At 41.8% G+C, this 22,351-nt stretch overlaps 1 protein-coding gene across 6 annotated transcripts in view; it reads left to right on the top strand.

Annotated features, from left to right (window-relative positions):
• CTNND2 (catenin delta 2) overlaps window positions 1-22,351 on the top strand; it is a 1,187,410-nt gene that overhangs the window by 969,020 nt on the left and 196,039 nt on the right. For all 6 annotated transcript variants that reach the window (XM_073332333.1, XM_073332332.1, XM_073332334.1 and 3 more), the window contains one exon: window positions 8,742-8,925. In XM_073332333.1, coding sequence (XP_073188434.1) covers window positions 8,742-8,925 — 184 coding nt within the window. The remainder of the gene's footprint in view (window positions 1-8,741; window positions 8,926-22,351) is intronic.

Here is a 22,351-nt window from a genome sequence, read left to right on the forward strand (position 1 = left end):
ATTCTGGGATCTATTAGCAGGAGTGTTGTAAGCAAGACACGAGAAGTAATTCTTCCACTCTACTCCATGCTGATATGGCTCTACTCCGTACTGTTGTGTCCAGTTCTGGGTGTCATATTTCATGAAAGATGTGGAAAAATTGGAGACAGTCCAGAGGAGAGCAACAAAAATGATTAAAGGTCTAGAAAACATGACCTATGATGAAAGATTGAGGTCCCTTCCAGTTGTATGAGTCTATGATTCTAGAACAAAACTCAGCATTTTTTCAGGAGTAAAGACTAAGTAAAATAGTGCAAGGAGTTAAGGATTTATCCCATGAATATTTTATTATTCGGTTTTGCATATTCAGATAGAGGGAAATGGACTTGAAATGGCTGCTATATTTAATAGAAATTTGTTTTTCAAAAATAACTGTAGCATGTCTCATGAACATATCATAGAATCATAGGACTGGAAGGGACATCTAGAGGTCATCTAGTCCAGTCCCCGGCATGATGGCAGGACTAAGTATTATCTAGACCATCCCTGACAGGTGTTTGTCTAACCTGCTCTTAAAAATCTCCAATGATGGAGTTTCCACAACCTACCTAAGCAATTTATTCCAGTGCTTAATCACTCTGATGGTTAGGAAGTTTTTTCCTAATTTCCAACCTAAACCTTCCTTGCTGCAATTTAAGCCCATTGTTTCTTTTCCTATCCTCAGAGGTTAACGAGAAAATTTTTTTCTCCCTCCTCCTCGTAACATCCTTTTATGTACTTGAAAATTGTTATCATGTCCCCTCTCTTCTCCAGACTAAACAAACCCAATTATTTAATCTTTCCTCATAGGTCATGTTTTCTTGACCTTTAATTAATTTTGTTGCTATCCTCTGGACTTTCTCCAATTTCTCCACATCTTTCCTGAAATGTGGTGCCTAGCACTGGACACAATACTCCAGTTGAGGTCATATCAGCATGGAGTTGAGCAGAAGAATTATTTCTAGTGTCTTGCTTACAACACTCCTGCTAATACATCCCAGAATGATGCTTGCTTTTTTTGTAATAGTATTATGCCGTTGGCTCATATTTAGCTTGTGATCCACTATGAGCCCCAGATCCTTTTCCACATTACTCCTTCCTAGGCAGTCATTTCCTATTTTGTATGTGTGGAACTGATTGTTCATTCCTAAGTGGAAAGCTTTGCATTTGTCCGTATTGAATTTCATCCTGTTTACTTCATACCATGTCTCCAGTTTGCCCAGATCATTTTGAATTTTAATCCTATCCTCCAAAGCACTTGCATCCCCTCCGACCTTGGTATCATCTGTAAACTTTATCTGTGTACTGTCTGTGCCACTATCTAAATCATTGATGAAGATATTGAGCAGAACTAGACCCAGAAGCATACCTGTGGGACCCTATTCAATATGCCCTTCCAGCTTGACTGTGAACCACTGATAACTACTCCTTGGGAATGATTTTCCAACCAGTTTTGCACCCACCTTATAGTAGCTCCATCTAGGTTGTATTTCCCTAGTCTGTTTATGAGAAGGTCATATGAGACAGTATCAAAAGCCTTACCAAAGTCAAGCTATACCACATCTACCACTTCGCCCCATCCAAAAGACTTGTTACTCAGTCAAAGAAAACCATTAGGTTGGTTTAACATTATTTTTTCTTGACAAATCCATGGTGTTACTTATCACCTGATTATTTTCTAGGTGTTTGCAAATTGATTGCTTAATTATTTGCTCCATTATCTTTCTGGGTACTGAAGTTAAGCTGACTGGTCTATAATTCCCTGGGTTGTCCTTATTCAATAGATTGGCACTATATTTGCCCTTTTCCAGTCCTCTAGAATCTCTCCTATCTTCCATGACTTTTTGAAGATAATGGCTCAGCTATCTCCTCAGTCGGCTCCTTGTCTATTCTAGGATGGATATCATCAGGCCCTGGTGACTTGAAGACATCTAACTTGTCTAAGTAATTTTTACCTTGTTTTTTCCCTATTTTAGCCTCAGATTCTACATCAATTTCCCTGGCATTCACTATGTTAGCTGTCCAATTGCCATTAAACTTTTTGGTAAAAACTGAAACAAAAATGGCATTTAGCATTTCTGCCATTTCCACATTTTCTGTTATTGTTTTTGCCCACTCCTTGAATAACGGGATGTTATGTCCTTGGTCATCTTCTTGCTTCTAATGTATTTATAGGATGCTTTCTTTTTATCCTTTATGTCTCTAGCTAGTTTGATCTCGTTTGTGCCTTGGCCTTTCTGATTTTATCCCTCCATGCTTGTGTTGTTTATTTATATTCATCCTTCATAATTTGACATAGTTTTTGTAGCACCCTTTCTTGAGTTTCAGATCATTGAAGATCTAGTTAAGCCAAGGTGGTTTCTTGCCATACTTTATATCTTTCCTACTCTGTGGGGTAGTTTGCTCTTGTGCCCTTAAAATGTCTTCTTGAAAAATTGCCTAATTTTAACTGTTTTTCCCCTAGACTTGCTTCCGTCAGAATTTTACCTACCAACTCCCTGAGTTTGCTAAAGTTTGTCTTCATTTATAAATCCATTGTCTTTATTGTGCTGTTTTCCCTCCTACCATTCCTTAGAATCATGAACTCTATCACTTCATGATCACTTTTACCCAAGCTGCCTTCCACTTCAAATTCTCAACCAGTTCCTCCCTATTTGTCAACATCAAATCTAGAACAGCCTCTCTCCTAGTAGCTTTCTCCACTTTCTGAAATAAAAAGTTGTCTCCAATACTGTATATGCCAAGAACTTGTTGGATAATCTGTGCCCTGCTGTGTTATTTTCCCAACAGATGTCAGGGTAGTTGAAGTCTCCCATCACCACCAAGTTCTGTGCTTTGGATGATTTTGTTAGTTATTTAAAAAAAGCCTCATCCACCTCTTCTTCCTGGTTAGGTGGTCTGCAATAGACCCCCTACCATAACATCACCCTTGTTTTTTACCCCTTTTATCCTTACCCAGAGACCTTTCAACAAGTCTGTCTCCTATTTCCATCTCAACCTCAGTCCAAGTGTATACATCTTTGATATATAAGGTGACACCCTCTCCGATTTTTCGCTGTCTGTCCTTCCTGAGCAAGCTGTACACTTCTATACTCATATTGCAGTCATGTGTATTATCCCATCAAGTCTCTGTTATGCCAACTATGTCATAGTTGTGTTTATTAACTAGTTCTTCCTGCTTATTCCTCATACTTCTTGCATTAGTATACAGACATCTAAGATACTAATTTGATTTCCCATCTATGTTCTCTCTTGTCTCTCGCTTATCCTTGCTATAACAGCCCATGCTCCCCTCAGGTTCTGACCCTTCTCCCACGTTTTTGACTTACCTGTGGGCTTTTGACTCCTGCCTCCATCAAATCTAATTTAAAACCCTCCTCAGTGAAGGCTGTCCCATTGCCCAAAAGCAATGTTAAATATAAAGTACATACAGTGCGTTCATCTGGGGATCAGGATTTGCTGTGCTGGAGCCAAGGAGGCACACAGGCTTTGGGAAGCTGACTGACCTGAACTTTTTCTCTTCCTGTGAAAGGGGAGGAAGGATTAATCAGCTAAAAAGTTACCCCAGGATAGTACCCTTCAAGTACTGTGTACAGTGCTGAGAAGAGGGGTGGGGCACATTGTGGCAGCTAAAAGAAGATGTGATGTCACCGAAAAGACAGCAGAGACCTGGGCTGAGGAGGAAGAGTGGATAACAGGTAGCATATGAGGCAATGGAAGACTGGCCAAATCCCAGAGTGGAGTTGAGCTGCTTCTGCCTTTCCAACGACTTTCTTCCCCTGCTCCAGCAGCGGCATCTCACTGGCTTTGTCTACACTAGGAAACTGCGTGTAGATAGAAAATACGTTACCTAAGCCCTTGGTTACACACCAACTTTGTACCACATTACCTGTGCTGATGTATTTAAAGTGGAATGACTCCCCTGGTGGGGATACAGCTATACAGGTGTAAAGGTGCCTTATACTGATATAGTTATCCCCAAACAGGAAGTGGGGGATTAAGCTATACCGTTAATATGCACCATACCGGTATATGTGCATACACACTCAGAACTGTACAAATATAACTCCTTCGGTAAAAAAATCACACCCCTTACTGACATAGTTATACTGGTACAAAACCTGTGTGTGGACCAGGCCAAATACATTTTAATTAACACATTGTTAATCACCATTTAGCACCTATTAAAGATGAAAAACAGTTGGATTTAAAAACTTGTGATATGGTCATGTTAAGAAAGGGTTGACTATGACCAATTAGCGTGTTTTAAACAACTGCTTTTATCTATGCCAGAGCTATGTCTACATTGGAAAGAAGGTGTATTTTTAACGTATTAACTAATGTGTTAAAATCCCAATGTAGACATGCCCCTTGGCAAGCCTAGGGTAGGATAAAATAGATTTACAATATTAAATAGTTTACAAAAAAGGGGGAGCCAAGGTCTCTGCCTTGAACATCTTACAATATATATAGGCTGTACGCAAATGGATAGACAGGATGCAATGAAAGGAAATGACTGAGGAAGGAGTGATATTCAGAATACATCTAGTTAATTCCTGCTCCCCTTCTTCTCTCTCTGTAAGGCCATCTATAGATAGCAAAACTTTCCAGTTACAGTCAGGAGTTGTTATTTCCATTGGAAAATCAACCCATGTTTGACAGGGTAGACCCAGTTATACATGAACATTGGGTGAGTTGCAAAGGCCAATTCCCTGCCCTCCTGGGGACAGATAATGGTATTCAGGCAGTTGGGTAGACAGTTCAGAGATGGCAGTTGGATCCAGTTCTGCTTGGCCTTGCTGTTAGGCTGTTCCACACACATCTATTGTGCAAGGAAACCAACTGTGTCAAAGCTTTCAAGGCAGGCTGCTTTGATGCAGTCTGCAAAAGCTCTCAGTGGTGGACTCTTTGCTTTAGCCATGTGGGTTCAGGATTCACAGCTAACTAGGCTGTGAGGTGTGCTTAGATACATGTCAGCCAAGTAGGAGAGAGGCTTGGCACACAGCAGGAGGTGCCTGAGATAAAATTCCATGAGGATCTTTTTTCTGCCTTCTGTTCAGCCAAGGAAAGGGCTTTTCTTCCTCCCCATGCTGGTACTGCGCCTCCTGGGGAAGTGCTCCCAAGCTCTCTTTCCCCAGCTTTTGCTGGTGCCACCAGTCCTTGAGTGGGGAAGGGTATCCAGGGATGCCCTCCTCCCACTGCTGCAGCTGGATGAGAAGAGGGGGCTCCTCCACTTGTGATTGGGAAGAAAAATGTTTCAGTGACATGGTCTCTACCTTTTAAAGCCTTAAATTTAGATTTGAAGCATTGTCACAATATGCCAGGATTCTCCTATTGCTCCTTCTGTTAACAGGTGCTGGAACTCTGCAAGGAGCAGCATGTTCACTGCTGCTGACTCACTGGGGCAATGTGGCTTATTTGACTCCACCCTGAATGTAAGAGAGGTGAGAGTACCTCCCTGACAGAAGGACTTAGGACAGTCAGATCTGGTCTGGTGGTACCCTAGGGATTAATGTTATGGTGGAGTTAAAACCAGACCCCTGCATGAGTGAAGTTTTGTCTCTCTGGTGAGTATGGAGCTCGGTGGAGATTCCAGCAGACATCAGTAGTACCCCTTTATGGAGAGAAAGTTCTTATGTGAAATGTCTAGTGTATATATAAATAAGGCAAAGGAGCGTAAAGAATATCACTAATGACTGTCTCAGTCATTAGTAAATGTCAGCATGTTGTTGTGGGTGAGGTAATATCTTTTATTGGACCAAATTCTGCATGCGAGAGAGACAACTTTTTGAGCTACACAGAGCTCTTCTTCAGCAACAGAAGTTGGTCCAATAAAAGATATTACCTTAGCCATCCTGTCTCTCTAATATCCTGGGACCGACATGGCTACAACTACATTGTATATAGCATTTTGTGGTGATATTTATCTGACCTTACTTTTAACCAGCAAGAATGTGCTAGAAGATAAGAGAATAAGGAAATATTAACATGGAGTAAGGGGGAAAAATCAATGGGGATGTTGTGAAGGCCAAGATTATAACAGGGTTCAAAAAAGAACTAGCTAAGTTCTTGGAGGATAGGTCCACCAATGGCTATCAGCCAGGATGGGCAGGGATGCAACCCCATGCTCTGAAGTGTCCCTGGCCTCTGTTTGACCAGAAGTTGGGAATGGGGAACAGGAGATAGATCACTTGATGATTACCCTGTTCTGTTCATTCCCTCTGAAGCACCTGGCATAGACCACTGTCAGGATACGGGATACTGGGCTAGGTCGAACATTGGTCTGACCCAGTATGGTCATTCTTATGTTTCTTATGGGATTATGCACATGGTTAAGTGCTCTGCAGGATTGAGGCCCAGGTTTCTGCTTCCTATGTGCCTCTTTAGAAAGAGTCAGTGGATATACTCCCATTGACTTCATTGGGCATTGAATCAATTATGGGCCTCTTTCTCCACTGCTATGCACTGTGGATATTACTTACACCTGTTCAGAGTGGCAAGTGAGTGTCAGAAGTGACTGTGATGCTTTGGTATTAGTTTACACTCACTTTGCAGAGATGTTAATAACTATACAAGGTGCCGGGCAGTGGAGAATTAGAAACTTTGTGTATAATGAAAACGTGCTGATAAAATCTTCATAAGCAGAGGCCATGGAAAAATGGAGTTCAGTAACTGTGCAGGTGCATATTCTCTGAAAGAAATACAGTATTTCATTTGCTGTTTAAAAAAAAATCAAAGGGATGTTTAAAGAAAGAAGTTATTTTTAGATGACAGAAAAATAATATTCATGTTTCACATTTTCATTTTTCTGGCTCTCATGCTGACAATGAGTTAGTTACCTGCTTATTATATATGGAATATTTCAGTCAGGTCATTTGTTATTGAAATAGTTACCCAAATGACTTACATTAATCAGTATGTACAAAAAATATGCAATTTTATGTATGAAATATCTACAGGAAAATTAAGCACATAAATAAAACTAAAAAAATTAATCCTGTAGTTATTGATTCATATTTACTGGAGGTCGCTTTCAGATCTCAGAATACTGCAAAAAAGATTTAGCATGAACCATTTCTTTACAAACTGTAGGGTTTTTTTCCATTTTATTTATAACTGTTTTGTCTACTTCCTTTATTTTTATATTTAAGTAACGCAAATGATATGGTTTGCTTTTGATAGTCTATCTTTAAATACCAAAATATGAGAGTAGTAGTCTTTCTTTTGATGTAATCTTTATGGCTATTCCAAGAAATTTTCATTTTATTGTAATTTTTCATTTGCTTTTTGTAATTTTTTAATCTTAGCACAAGGTATCTCTTTCTAAGAAATTATCTAGTGAGTGTTTGTACCTCTAGCCTTGTTACCTGTGGATAAGATTTGTAATGCTTTTATATTTTGTTAAGTAACTAACACAGGTCTAGCTATCTCTCTACATATATGAATATGTAGGCCATACATATATTAATAAAACTAATTATATATTCCATCCTTGCAAAACTGTCATGAACGTTTACCAGCTGAGGCACAAAATCTACTTCTTTGCCCTGTACCATAATGACAACGGAGGAAAAAAGATTGACTAGCCTGTAAAAATGATTTGTTCTGGGTGAACAGAATTTTGCATGGCTGTTACACTTCATGTGAGTTGTCAAAGGAGCACCTTTGGTATATTTGTAGATAGAGTATAGCCTTGCCACTCCATTCAAGTATCAGAGGGGTAGCCGTGTTGGTCTGTATCCACAAAAAGAATGAGGTGTCCGGTGGCACCTTAAAGATGAACCGATTTATTTGGGCATAAGCTTTCGTGGGTAAAAAACCCACTTCTTCAGATGCATGGAGTGAAAATTACAGATACAGGCACATGAAGAAAAGGGAGTTACCTTACAAGTGGGGAACCAATGTTGAAGGCCAATTTAGTCAGGGTGGATGTGGTCCACTCCCAATAATTGATGACGAGGTGTCAATACCAAGAGAGGGAAAATTGCTTTTGTAGTGAGCCAGCCACTCCCAGTAACCCCATCAATTTGGGCTTGAATAGTGCCTGGGAGTGGCTGGCTCACTAGAAAAGCAATTTCCCCTCTCCTAGTTTTGACACCTCCTCATCAATTACTGGGAGTGGACTACATCCACCCTGACTAAACTGGTCTTCAATATTGGTTCTCCACTCGTAAGGTAACTCCCTTCTCTTCATGTGACAATATATATTTATGCTTGTATCTGTAATTTTCACTCCATGCATCTGAAGAAGTGGGTTTTTTACCCATGAAAACTTACGCCCAAATAAATCTGTTAGTCTTTAAGGTGTCACCGGACCACTCCATTCAAGCTACAATGGAGATCCAAAAAGGAGTTAGTTCCCTCTATGTAATTGCCTGTGGATGGCAGTCCAATCTGTAGCACAAACTTGTTCTCTATTATTTATTTGATTTACTTTTTAATAAAAAATAGTAGCTAAATCACAAACACACTGACCATTTGTCAGCCTTAACCCTCAGAAACTTCAGGATTGCTGTGGAGACAGTTTATTTTTAAAGGAAATTTGAAAGGTAACTTCTTAGTGGGGCAATGTTTAGTCATCACTGATCCTTCAGACACTATGCAGACTTTCTTTGGCATGCAGTTTGATTAAGAATAGCAGTGCCATGAAAAGTAATTTCAAAACAAGAATTGCTCTCTGTTGTCACTGGAAGTACTAATTATTAAACATTTGTTTTTTGTAGGAGTTCTCTGGAATCTATCCTCGTGTGATGCACTGAAAATGCCAATCATCCAGGATGCCCTTGCAGTGTTGACTAATGCAGTGATCATCCCTCACTCGGGATGGGACAACTCGCCCCTCCAGGATGATCACAAAATACAGCTCCATTCATCACAGGTGCTGCGCAATGCCACTGGGTGCCTAAGGTCAGTCAGCTGAATCATTCTATTTTTATCTTGAATTTTCATTCCCAACATCCCAAATATTTTAAACTTGGTTTGCATTTCAGCAGGGAAGATGACTTTTCATATGGTAGTCCTTAAATCTTGAAATGAATTCCATAGAGAAGCTTTAAGCCATTCAAGAGCAATCTGTACACATTTTTAAATAGTTTTAACCGATCCCCTGCACCAGAGCATGTTGCAGATGTTTTTCTACTACTTGTAGATTGTCTCATTCCCCAGTTGCTTAAATGGTGTCAATATGTTCTCATTATCACTCCAACTTAATTAGTGTACAAAGTAACACAGACGCTTACAGAAAGGAATATTTGGATGCCTTCTGGGTTCCAAATGCCATTAAATGTAATGTGATTGTATAAAGCAGCTGGGGTTTTTTATGCAAGAAAGAGTGATGAAAAAAGATGTGTAAAAATAAACCAGCCCATTTAATATTATGGAACCGAAATACACAAACTGTTCCATAACAGGTATCTGCAACCCTTGAATATCTGTTGTTAATTTGTGAAGTTGATGTAGGGAAAAGGGTAGCAAGATCACGAACTGTTTCTTCCATGACAAATTTATATCAAGGGATTAAGTCAGAAACTCCTGAGTTCTAGTGTTGTTTCTTGCACTGATTTGTTTACTTTTGGCAGGTTCCACAACCTCTGTGTATCAATTTCTCCCTCTCTGTATAATTGAGATAATATTTATCTACCTCACAGAGTTATTCTGAAGATTAGTTAGTTAATGTTTGTGAATCACTCTGCAGAAATAATGTGCTATATAAATACTATGTATTATTGGTATTATTGTAATTGTAACTGTCCGTGTAGCTCCAAATGTTGGTATATGGTTAGACTTGCAATTAGGTGGGGTGTTTTGCTAGTTGCTCCATTACCTATCTGTCATGATCGATGAGGTGAGTTGCTTGGTTGGTTTCCGGTGAGTTATCTCATCCTTGGAAATAGCATCAGAAGTTCTGTGGAAAAATAATACAGTGTTTGCTTGACTAATGTTATGATGCTATTACAAGAACAACTGGTAATACTTCATAAATGTCTGCTGATATTGAACTTAAAACTGCAGCATGTAATGGCTACGTGAGGTGTCATAATAAAAAGGGAAGGGTAAAACCTTCAAAATCCCTCCTGGCCAGAGGAAAAACCCTTTCACCTGTAAAGGGTTAAGAAGCTAGGATAACCTCACTGGCACCTGACCAAAATGACCAATGAGGAGACAAGATACTTTCAAAAGCTGGGCGGAGCGAGAAACAAAGCCTCTCTCTCTCTGTCTGTGTGATGCTTTTGCCAGGGACAGAACAGGAATGGAGTCTTAGAACTTAGTAAGTGATCTAGCTAGAGATGCGTTAGATTATGATTTCTTTAAATGGCTGAGAAAATAAGCTGTGCTGGAGGGAAGGGATATTCCTGTTTTTGTGTCTTTTTGTAACTTTAGGTTTTGCCTAGAGGATTCTCTATGTTCTGATTCTAATTGCCCTGTAAGGTATTTACCATCCTGATTTTACAGAGGTGATTCTTTTTACTTTTTCTTCTATTGAAATTCTTCTTTTAAGAAACTGATTGCTTTTTCATTGTTCTTAAGATCCAAAGGTTTGGGTCTGTGTTCACCTATGCAAATTGGTGAGGATTTTTATTAAACCTTCCCCAGAAAGGGGGGGGTAACATTTGGGAGGATTTTTTGGGGGGAAGAAGTTTCCAAATGGACTCTTTCCTAATAATACCGATTAGATGTTTGGTGGTGGCAGCGAAAGTCGAAGGGCAAAAGGTAAAATAGTTTGTACCTTGGGGAAGTTTTAACCTAAGCTGGTAAAAATAAGCTCATGATGTTTTCATGCAGGTCCCCACATCTCTACCCTAAAGTTCAGAGTGGGGAAGGAATCTTGACAGGAGGTATTTTGGAATGCCTTAAGTATGTTAGGTATTTGCACTCTTCTGATTTTGAAAGGAGTTTGATGATATATCTTGGACTTGTGTTCATGTTTCGAGGCACTAGAGAGTAGAATCTCATGGAAATGTGTGATTTCCTACTACTGTGAAAGAAGTACCCATGATATCCCTGCCACGTTATCTGGAAAGAGTTGGAGTGATTGTGGGTACCAGTTGTGATGTATCTGCTTCTATTCTAGTAGCAGCCTTGATGGTATCTCTGCTCTTTGTTCCCTCTCTAAATTCACCTTTTCCTGCTTCACTTTTTATCAGTTAGTGCAGGGGTGGGCAAACTTTTTGGCCCAAGGGTCACATCTGGGTTGGGAAATTGCATGCAGGGCCATGACTGTAGGGCTGGGGCAGGGTGTTGGGGTGCAGAAGGGAGTGCTTGGTGTGGGAGGGGGTGCGGTGTGCAGGAAGGTGCTCAGAGCAAGGGGTTGGGGCACAGGAGGGGTGCAGGGTATATGAGGGGGCTCAGGGCAGGGGGTTGGGGTGCAGGATGGGTGGTTAGAATCATAGAATATCAGGGTTGGAAGGGACCCCTGAAGGTCATCTAGTCCAACCCCCTGCTCGAAGCAGGACCAATTCCCAGTTAAATCATGCCAGCCAGGGCTTTGTCAAGCCTGACCTTAAAAACCTCCAAGGAAGGAGATTCTACCACCTCCCTAGGTAACGCATTCCAGTGTTTCACCACCCTCTTAGTGAAAAAGTTTTTCCTAATATCCAATCTAAACCTCCCCCACTGCAACTTGAGACCATTACTCCTCGTTCTGTCATCTGCTACCATTGAGAATAGTCTAGAGCCATCCTCTTTGGAACCCCCTTTCAGGTAGTTGAAAGCAGCTATCAAATCCCCCCTCATTCTTCTCTTCCGCAGGCTAAACAATCCCAGCTCCCTCAGCCTCTCCTCATAAGTCATGTGTTCTAGACCCCTAATCATTTTTGTTGCCCTTTGCTGGACTCTCTCCAATTTATCCACATCCTTCTTGTAGTGTGGGGCCCAAAACTGGACACAGTACTCCAGATGAGGCCTCACCAATGTCGAATAGAGGGGAATGATCACGTCCCTCGATCTGCTCGCTATGCCCCTACTTATACATCCCAAAATGCCATTGGCCTTCTTGGCAACAAGGGCACACTGCTGACTCATATCCAGCTTCTCGCCACTGTCACCCCTAGGTCCTTTTCCGCAGAACTGCTGCCTAGCCATTCGGTCCCTAGTCTGTAGCGGTGCATTGGATTCTTCCATCCTAAGTGCAGGACCCTGCACTTATCCTTATTGAACCTCATCAGATTTCTTTTGGCCCAATCCTCCAATTTGTCTAGGTTCTTCTGTATCCTATCCCTCCCCTCCAGCGTATCTACCACTCCTCCCAGTTTATTCAAAGATAATGGCCAATGGCTCTGCAATCACAGCCGCCAATTCCTTCAGCACTCTTGGATGCAACTCGTCCGGCCCCATGGACTTGTGCACGTCCAGCTTTTCTAAATAGTCCCTAACCACCTCTATCTCCACAGAGGGCTGACCATCTCTTCCCCATTTTGTGATGCCCAGCGCAGCAGTCTGGGAGCTGACCTTGTTAGTGAAAACAGAGGCAAAAAAAGCATTGAGTACATTAGCTTTTTCCACATCCTCTGTCACTAGGTTGCCTCCCTCATTCAGTAAGGGGCCCACACTTTCCTTGGCTTTCTTCTTGTTGCCAACATACCTGAAAAAACCCTTCTTGTTACTCTTGACATCTCTCGCTAGCTGCAGCTCCAGGTGTGATTTGGCCCTCCTGATTTCATTCCTACATGCCCGAGCAATATTTTTATACTCTTCCCTGGTCATATGTCCAACCTTCCACTTCTTGTAAGCTTCTTTTTTATGTTTAAGATCCGCTAGGATTTCACCATTAAGCCAAGCTGGTCGCCTGCCATATTTACTATTCTTTCGACTCATTGGGATGGTTTGTCCCTGTAACCTCAACAGGCATTCCTTGAAATACGGCCAGCTCTCCTGGACTCCTTTCCCCTTCAAATTAGTCCCCCAGGGGATCCTGGCCATCCGTTCCCTGAGGGAGTCGAAGTCTGCTTTCCTGAAGTCCAGGGTCCGTATCCTGCTGCTTACCTTTCTTCCCTGCGTCAGGATCCTGAACTCAACCAACTCATGGTCACTGCCTCCCAGATTCCCATCCACTTTTGCTTCCCCCACTAATTCTACCCGGTTTGTGAGCAGCAGGTCAAGAAAAGCGCCCCCCCTAGTTGGCTCCTCTAGCACTTGCGCCAGGAAATTGTCCCCTACGCTTTCCAAAAACTTCCTGGATTGTCTATGCAACACTGTATTGCTCTCCCAGCAGATATCAGGAAAATTAAAGTCACCCATGAGAATCAGGGCATGCGATCTAGTAGCTTCCGTGAGCTGCCGGAAGAAAGCCTCATCTACCTCATCCCCCTGGTCCGGTTACAGCAGGAGGCTCAGGTTGGGGGTGAAGAAAGGGTGTGGCAGAGGGCTCAGGACAGGGGGTTGGGGTGCAGGGTGCAGAAGGGGTTCAGGGTGTGGGCTCCGGCCCGGCGTCGCTTACCTTGAGTGTCTCCGGGGTGGCAGTGGCACGTAGTTGGGCTAAGGCAGGCTCCCTGCCTGCCCTGGCCCTACACTGCTCCCGGAAGCAGCCTGAACCACGTCCCCGTGGCCCCTGGGAGAGTGGGGGGGGCAGAGGGCTCCACACGCTGCCCTCGCACCTCCCCCGAAGCTCCCTTTGGCTGCGGTTCCCCATTCCTGGCCAATGGGAGCAGTGGGGGGCGGTGCCTGCAGGAGAGGGCAGTGCACGGAGCCCTCTGCCCCCCCTCCCTCAGGGGCTGCAGGGATGTGGTGCCGGCTGCTTCCGTGAGCGGTACGGGGCCAGGGCAGGCAGGAACCCTGATTTAGCCCCTCGGCGCCATGGTGCTGGCAAATCCCGCGGGCTGGATACAAAGCCCTGATGGGCTGGTTATAGCCCATGGACCGTAGTTTGTCCACCCCTGAGTTAGTGGGATATGTAAGTGCAGACAAATTCACAGAGCTCTGTAACCAGAGCTGATCCAGAGAATAGAAGGGTGTGCTGTCTTCCAAGTGCTAAGATACAGGATGTAGCCCTGAGGTTGAAAAGGATCCTAAAGGGAGCAGGAAATAATCCCCTAATTATCCTTCATGTGGGAACAAATGATACCGGTAGATTCTCGCTGGAACATATCAAGGGAGACTATGCTAGGCTGGGGAAGACGCTTAAGGAAATTGAGGCTTAGGTGATCTTTAGTAGGATTCTGCCTGTTCCTAGAGAAGGGCAACAAAGGTGTGACAAGATTATGACTATCAACAGATGGCTTAGGCAGTGGTGCTATAAGGAGGGCTTTGGGATGTATGGCCACGGGGAGGCATTCATGGACAGACGACAGTTCTCTTGGGATGGACTTCATCTGAGTAAGGAAGGAAATAGAATTCTAGGATGGAGGCTGGCAAAACTGATTAAGGAGCTTTAAACGAGGAATTTGGGGGAGATGGTTAAGAGATGTCCAGATAATCTCCACGCTGGATTTTAGCATTGAGACGGAAGAAAACGAAGTAAGAAAGGATACAGCCGTGGGTAGGAGAATGGACATAAGGAGAAAAGGTAGTGTAGATACCAGTCTAATAGGTGATACTGGTGGTAGAATGTCTGTGCCCAATCGGGTAAAGAATGTGAACGAAGCCAAACAGCAAAAATTAAGATGTTTGTACACCAATGCGAGGAGCCTAGGTAACAAAATGGAGGAACTAGAGCTACTGGTGCAGGAAGTGAAACCAGATATTCTAGGGATAACAGAAACATGGTGGAATAGTCGTCATGACTGGGCTACAGGTATTGAAGGGTATGTGCTGTTTAGGAAAGACCGAAATAAAGGTAAAGGTGGTGGAGTAATATTGTATATCAATGATGAGGTAGAATGTAAAGAAATAAGAAGCGATGGCATGGATAAGACAGAGTCCGTCTGGGCAAAAATCACTTGGGGAAGAAAACTACTAGAGCCTCCCATGTAATAGTGCTTGGGGTGTGCTACAGACCACCGGGATCTAATTTGGATATGGATAGAGCCCTCTTTAATGTTTTTAATGAAGTAAATACTAATGGGAATTGTGTGATCATGGGAGACTTTAACTTCCCAGATATAGACCAGAGGACAAGTGCTAGTAATAATAATAGGGCTCAGATTTTCCTAGATGCAATAGCTGATGGATTCCTTCATCAAGTAGTTGCTGAACCGACTAGAGGGGATGCCATTTTAGATTTGCTATTGGTGAGTAGTGAGGACCTCATAGAAGAAATGGTTGTAGGGGACAATCTTGGTTCAAGTGATCATGAGCTAATTCAGTTCAAACTGAACGGAAGGATAAACAAAAATAAATCTGCAACTTGGGTTTTTGATTTCAAAAGGGCTGACTTTCAAAAATTAAGGAAATTCGTTAGGGAAGTGGATTGGACTGAAGAATTTATGGATCTAAAGGCAGAGGAGGCCTGGGATTACTTTAACTCAAAGCTGCAGAAGCTATCGGAAGCCTGCATCCCAAGAAAGGGGAAAAAATTCACAGGCAGGAGTTGTAGACCAAGCTGGATGAGCAAGCATCTCAGAGAGGTGATTAAGAAAAAGCAGAAAACATACAGGGAGTGGAAGATGGGAGGGATCAGCAAGGAAAGCTACCTTATTGAGGTCAGAACATGTAGGGATAAAGTGAGACAGACTAAAAGTCAAGTAGATTTGGACCTTGCAAAGGGAATTAAAACCAACAGTAAAAGATTCTATAGCCATATAAATAAGAAGAAAACAAAGAAAGAAGAAGTGGGACCGCTAAACACTGAGGGTGGAGTGGAGGTTAAGGATAATCTAGGCATGGCCCAATATCTAAACAAATACTTTGCCTCAGTCTTTAATAAGGCTAATGAGGATCTTAGGGATAATGGTAGCATGACAAATGGGAATGAGGCTATGGAGGTAGATATTACCATATCTGAGGTAGAAGCAAAACTCGAACAGTTTAATGGGACTAAATCAGGGGGACCAGATAATCTTCATCCGAGAATATTAAAGGAGCTGGCATATGAAATTGCAAGCCCATTAGCAAGAATTTTTAATGAATCTGTAAACTCAGGGGTTGTAATGTGTGATTGGAGAATTACTAGCATGGTTCCTGTTTTTAAGAAAGGAACAAAAAGTGATCCAGGTAACTACAGGCCTGTTAGTTTGACATCTGTAGTATGCAAGGTCTTGGAAAAAACTTTGAAGGAGAAAGTAGTTAAGGACATTGAGGTCAATGGTAAATGGGACAAAATACAACATGGTTTTACAAAAGGTAGATCGTGCCAAACCAACCTGATCTCCTTCTTTGAGAAAGTAACAGATTTTTTAGACAAAGGAAACGCAGTGGATCTAATTTACCTAGATTTCAGTAAGGCGTTTGATATCGTGCCACATGGGGAATTATTAGTTAAATTGGAAAAGATGGGGATCAATATGAAAATTGAAAGGTGGATAAGGAATTGGTTAACAGGGAGACTACAGCGGGTCATACTGAAAGGTGAACTGTCAGGCTGGAGGGAGGTTACCAGTGGAGTTCCTCAGGGATCAGTTTTGGGACCAATCTTATTTAATCTTTTTATTACTGACCTCGGCACAAAAAGTGGGAGTGTGCTAATAAAGTTTGTGGATGATACAAAGCTGGGAGGTGTTGCCAATTTAGAGAGAGACCAGGATATCATACAGGAAGATCTGGATGGCCTTGTAAACTGGAGTAATAGTAATAGGATGAAATTTAATAGTGAGAAGTGTAAGGTCATGCATTTAGAGATTAATAACAAGAATTTTAGTTATAAGCTGGGGACGCATCAATGAGAAGTAACGGAGGAGGAGAAGGAGCTTGGAATATTGGTTGACCACAGGATGACTATGAGCTGCCAATGTAATATGGCTGTGAAAAAAGCTAATGCGGTCTTGGGGTCCATCGGGCGAGGTTTTTCCAGTAGGATAAGGAGGTTTTAGTACCGTTATACAAGGCACTGGTGAGACCTCACCTGGAATACTGTGTGCAGTTCTGGTCTCCCATGTTTAAGAAGGATGAATTCAAACTGGAACAGGTACAGAGAAGGGCTACTAGGATGATCTGAGGAATGGAAAACCTGTCTTATGAAAGGAGACACAAGGAGCTTGGCTTGTTTAGCCTAACCAAAAGAAGGTTGAGGGGAGATGTGATTGCTCTCTATAAATATATCAGAGGGATAAATACCGGAGAGGGAGAGGAATAATTTAAGCTTAGTACCAATGTGGACACAAGAATAAATGGATACAAACTGGTCATCGGGAAGTTTAGACTTGAAATTAGACAAAGGTTTCTAACCATCAGAGGAGTGAAGTTTTGGAATAGCCTTCCAAGGGAAGCTGTGGGGGCAAAAGACCTATCTGGCTTTAAGATTAAACTTGATAAGTTTATGGAGGAGATGGTATGATGGGATAACATGATTTTGGCAATTAATTGATCTTTAACTCTTCATGGTAAATATGCCCAGTGGCCTGTGATGGGATGTTAGATGGGGTGGGATCTGAGTTACTACAGAGAATTCTTTCCTGGGTATCTGGCTGGTGAATCTTGCCCATATTCTCAGGGTTCAGCTGATCGCCATATTTGGAGTCGGGAAGGAATTTTCCTCCAGGGCAGATTGGAAGAAGCCCTGGAGGTTTTTCGCCTTCCTCTGTAGCATGGGGCACGGGTCACTTGCTGGAGGATTCTCTGCTTCTTGAAGTCTTTAAACCATGATTTGAGGACTTCAATAGCTCAGACATAGGTGAGAGGATTATCGCAGGAGTGGGTGGGTGAGATTTTGTGGCCTGCATTGTGCAGGAAGTCAGGCTAGATGATCATAATGGTCCCTTCTGACCTTAATATCTGTGAATCTATGAATACCGCCTTCTCAGATAAACTGTGCAGATATTAATCTAGAGGCACAGAACATTCAGAGGGCATTAAACTCTTTATGCTTCAGACCAGCAAGAAATTTCCATTTTACCTTTCACAAGTTGCTGTTGTAAACCTGTCACACTGAGGAACGTTGAGCATCATGTAATGTGAAGGGCAGAAATGTCCCACTAACCACTTAATGTATCTTGGAATGATGTCCTCTGAGCTATTTTTGTGTCTTAGGTGATAGGGTCCTATTGGGCATTTAAAAATATATGTATATTTTAAAAATAAAATCATCTGTACCTTGTAAGTTTATCTATGAAAGGGCTGCCCATTTCCTGCTTTCCATTAATCTCTCTGTCTCTGTGTTTTGTGAGATTGTAGAATGAGAGAAGCAGCATAATGTCTTTGAGAAAAAGTCTACAATGCTTTGAGCCTTCGAGGACCTGACAGCATACCGCATCCAATGCCTAGTTTAAACAATTTGTTATACTGTATTTTAAGTGCTCCCACTCAACGTTAAACGTTATGATTACTTTTTCTTATTTATGACTAGATGCATGTACCCTCTGGTGCACATTTGTGATAACCTGTGGGTCTCACAAAGAAAGGCAGATAATATTTAAGGCAAGGTGATATAATCGCTTCCAGGTTGAGCCTGTTTATGCATATCCATTTGGTTTCAAATATGTACCCTTATGGAAAGCACATTATCTTTTTCTTTGAGACTTCCACTTTCTTATTAGAGACAAGACTTCCTCTTCTGCCCTCTCATCTTCAGTTTTGCTTCTTTTCCTTAACTAGGACTCTTTTAATTCTCTTGTGAGGGAGCAGTGTTGGCAGCTAGCACCGGTAGATATGAAGCACTTACGATTTTCACGGATATATCTTAGAAAAATATTTTCTGAATCCGTTTTCTTCTTTAAAATGTGCGTTTGAATGTTTCCAAATGTATAATACTGATGGCCCTTTGAGCACAAACAGGCTGAGATATGCAAAGTTTAATGCTTTTTTAAAGCTATAGCTTCAGTGTTTACTTGCTTATATGATATTTTTGGAGTTGGGAGGTTTAAATAAAGAGAGATGTGAGAGAAGCTGTAGTGCAGCAGCTGCCTGGACATTCTGCTGATGGTTACCCTACAATGACTTATAGTATCATCGCTAGATCTTTGCTTTGTATTCTAAAGTTGCATGGGCTTACTCCGACAACGCTCTCTCTCACAGGTGTAGTCCAGTTGAAGCCAGTGTGTCTATTCATGTGAATGAGGGCTGCAGAATCAAGCCTTATTTTGAGTTGTTGAGTTTATGTCTTGCTGAGTGGAGAGCTGTTTATTAAGTGTAGTGCTTACGTTTTTGTGACATGAAAAAAGCCAGTAATTTTGTAACCACACTAGTGCTATTAGTTTCATATAACTTGGGTATTTTGAAATTATTTAGAACATTAAAAGCTGGAAGAACAAAATAGCACCCATTATTCCTCATTCCAATATAAATATTCATCTTTCATAACATTTTGAGGTATCGCATATGACATATTAAATGGTAACTCCCGATTAACTTGTCTCTCCAGTACGGTGCCAGGAACTTAGCACATGTAGCTCTGTGAAATGTAGCCAGTTTCAGTTCTTGTGTGTTTCAACTAAGACTGATGATTTCTGTTCACATGTTTTTAAAATCCAGGATCTTTGTTTTATCATTTCTGGTTCATTTGAATCCATTTTAGAGAAGATGAACATCCAAATGAAAACTATGAGTTTTGTTAACTTTCAGATGTTGTGTATGGCTCATAATGGGTCATTTGAACCTTAAAGCCCTAATATGTGACTTTAACATGTCACGTTGTCATATATGTAACTATCGTGGTTGTTTATTTACAAAACCAAAACAAATCTAAAAACATCTGCAATCTTGAAAAAAATCACATTTATCCAGAGACCACAACATTTTTCAGTTTGTGTTTTGAGAAAAGGCTTTTGGTGCCAAAATTGTTTCACATGAAACTTGTCAAGTTTTCATTCATGACTGAGAACAAAATTAACAATTTCATGTGGTTGTGTTGCAAGACTTTTTAACGGTTCTAATTAACAGTACTGGTTACACTTTGTAGATGCTTATGTTGCTGTATACCCTTCTTTCTTTTATGTATCATTTGATTTTCTATCATACATAGAGGTTTCTTTCCTGAAAATGTACACGGTATTAAAGCATCAGTTTCTTTACAAACTTAATCAAGGACTTAAAACTTAAGAGGAGATAGTAGTTCAGGTACTTATCATATATAGGTCCCTATATATTCTGTGGCTGTCAAAATTGCCCCAGTAATGTCTTTCAGAATCTAATCTTTCAATCAAAAAATAAAATAAAGTAAAATAAAATAAAATAAAAAGGCTCTAGCCTGCACATTAGCAAAGAAAGGAACGTTTGAAAAAAGTGAGCTAAACATAAACTGATCCAGTGGTTTCTGGCTGGATTTACAGATGGCCTAAAGAAATAGCTCTCAATGAGCTATTAACTGTACAGTATAATGGTGAGAGTTTAAATGTCCATATTCTTAACTGTTTCACTGAAGGTGATTGCAGCTGAAACATTCAGCAAATGTGAATATCCCAAAATAATAATCTTCCTCCAATGTCAGACGCTCCAATTGCTTTCTACCTTCAGGAACTTCCATGATGCAGTATAGAATTTCAATATGAAAATCTGCTGCAGACTGACAATGAAAAATATGAGGACAGCATAAAATAAATAACAACAATTGTACTATTCATCTTCATATTTCTCTCCCAAAGAAATTTCAGTTTTTAATGTAAATGAAGGGGGTATAGACTTTGTAGTCTGCCACACCAGAGTGCCACAGAAACCAGGGGTTTGCCACAGGTCTTCTTTGCTGCAGATTGCATGGGCCCTTGATCATATATGACCCATAAAAGAAAGACAACTGTTGAGTCTCTGATCATGGTTTAAGAATACCTGTTTAGCTGAAAAAGTGTTCCCAAGTTTGCTGACAAGCACAAGCTCTGCAAGCTTGTGTGACTGTATAAAATGGAGCCAGCTATCTACATGGAGTGAAAGTAGCCTTTTCTACTGGTCATCTATGACTGTCCCATTTGCAAAGAAAGAGTCAAAGTTTCTCTTCAGCACAATGACAATATGTTGCAATTACTCTCATGGGGATGATGTTGGACTTTGTGAGCAAGTTCAGTGCTTTACTTGATTTACAAGAGCAGGGGTGGCCAGCCTGAGAAGGAGCCAGAATTTACCAATGTGCATTCCCAAAGAACCACAGTAATATGTCAGCAGCCCCCTATCAGCTCTCCCGCCACCCACTCCCAGCGCCTCCTGCCCACCAGCAGCCCCACAGCCCCCTCCCTCCCCACACCTCCCGATCAGCTGTTTTGTGGCATTCAGGAGGGTTTGGAGGGGAGGGGAAGGAGTGAGGACATGGCAGGCTCAGGGGAGGGGGCGGGAAGGGGTGGAGTGGAGTGGGGACCGGGCCTGTGGCAGAATCAGGGGTTGAGCAGTGAGCACCCCCGGCACATTGGAAAGTTGGCGCCTGTAGCTCCAGACCCAGAGTCGGTGCCTAAACAAGGAGCCGCATATTAACTTCTGAAGAGCTGCATGTGGCTCCGGAGCCACAGGTTGGCCACCCCTGTACTAGAACATGGAAGGTTCTTCTCAGGGTAATTGATATTCTGTCTGTGAGGGAAGGATGTCAAAGGGTCCACAGTCCAAAGGTTTTTGGGCTCTCAATGTACGCTTCAGAGCTGGGGCAAAATGGGCCAATGGGAAAAACTCCCATTGACTTCAGTAGGACCAGGACTTCTGCCCAGGTTCTTGGATCAGCTGTGAATCATCTGTCTCTCCACCAGGAGTTGGTAGAAGGGAGAGGGGGTTTACTCCAGTCAGTGCCATGGGTTGTGTGGATCCAACAGACAAGAGAGCAAGAAGGAGCCAGATTAAAGAGCTGCAGAGTACAGAGTCAGAATATTCATTTACATGGGCAGCTCTGCAAATCCCCTCCAAGGATTTCTTCTCTTTAGTCTGCTGCAGTGGTAACTTGCCCATGGGCTAGGCTGGCCTGCTGTGTGGCTTGAGAGACTGCCACAACCGTTAGCTGCTTAAGTAATTTAAATCCAGACATTAGTCACATCAGCAGCTTTACTGCTAATGCTACAGTTACAGTCTATAATCATATTTAGCAAAGTTGCGTGTCAGTGAAAAACACAGGGAATTCCTTGTTGCGAACTCAAATTGTGCTAGCGAACTTGAGGTACTGTTGAGAATGTTTGATTTCCCCATCCCTCATACTTTATATAATGGATTCAAGGGGGAAAGTCACTTTTCAGAAACAAACCTTTTATTGTATATAAATATGAGAAAGGGTTTATCTTAGAGCCAAGTCAGTATTTCCAGATAAGTGGTATTCAAGGATAAATGTCGATATGTGTGTGATCTTTTAATTTTCATGCAGAAAATACTAAAACTTTATCAATGCAGGGATTTTTCGTGTTTCCAT

Source organism: Lepidochelys kempii, chromosome 2 (assembly GCF_965140265.1).
Source record: "Lepidochelys kempii isolate rLepKem1 chromosome 2, rLepKem1.hap2, whole genome shotgun sequence".
Classification (NCBI taxonomy): Eukaryota; Metazoa; Chordata; order Testudines; family Cheloniidae; genus Lepidochelys; species Lepidochelys kempii.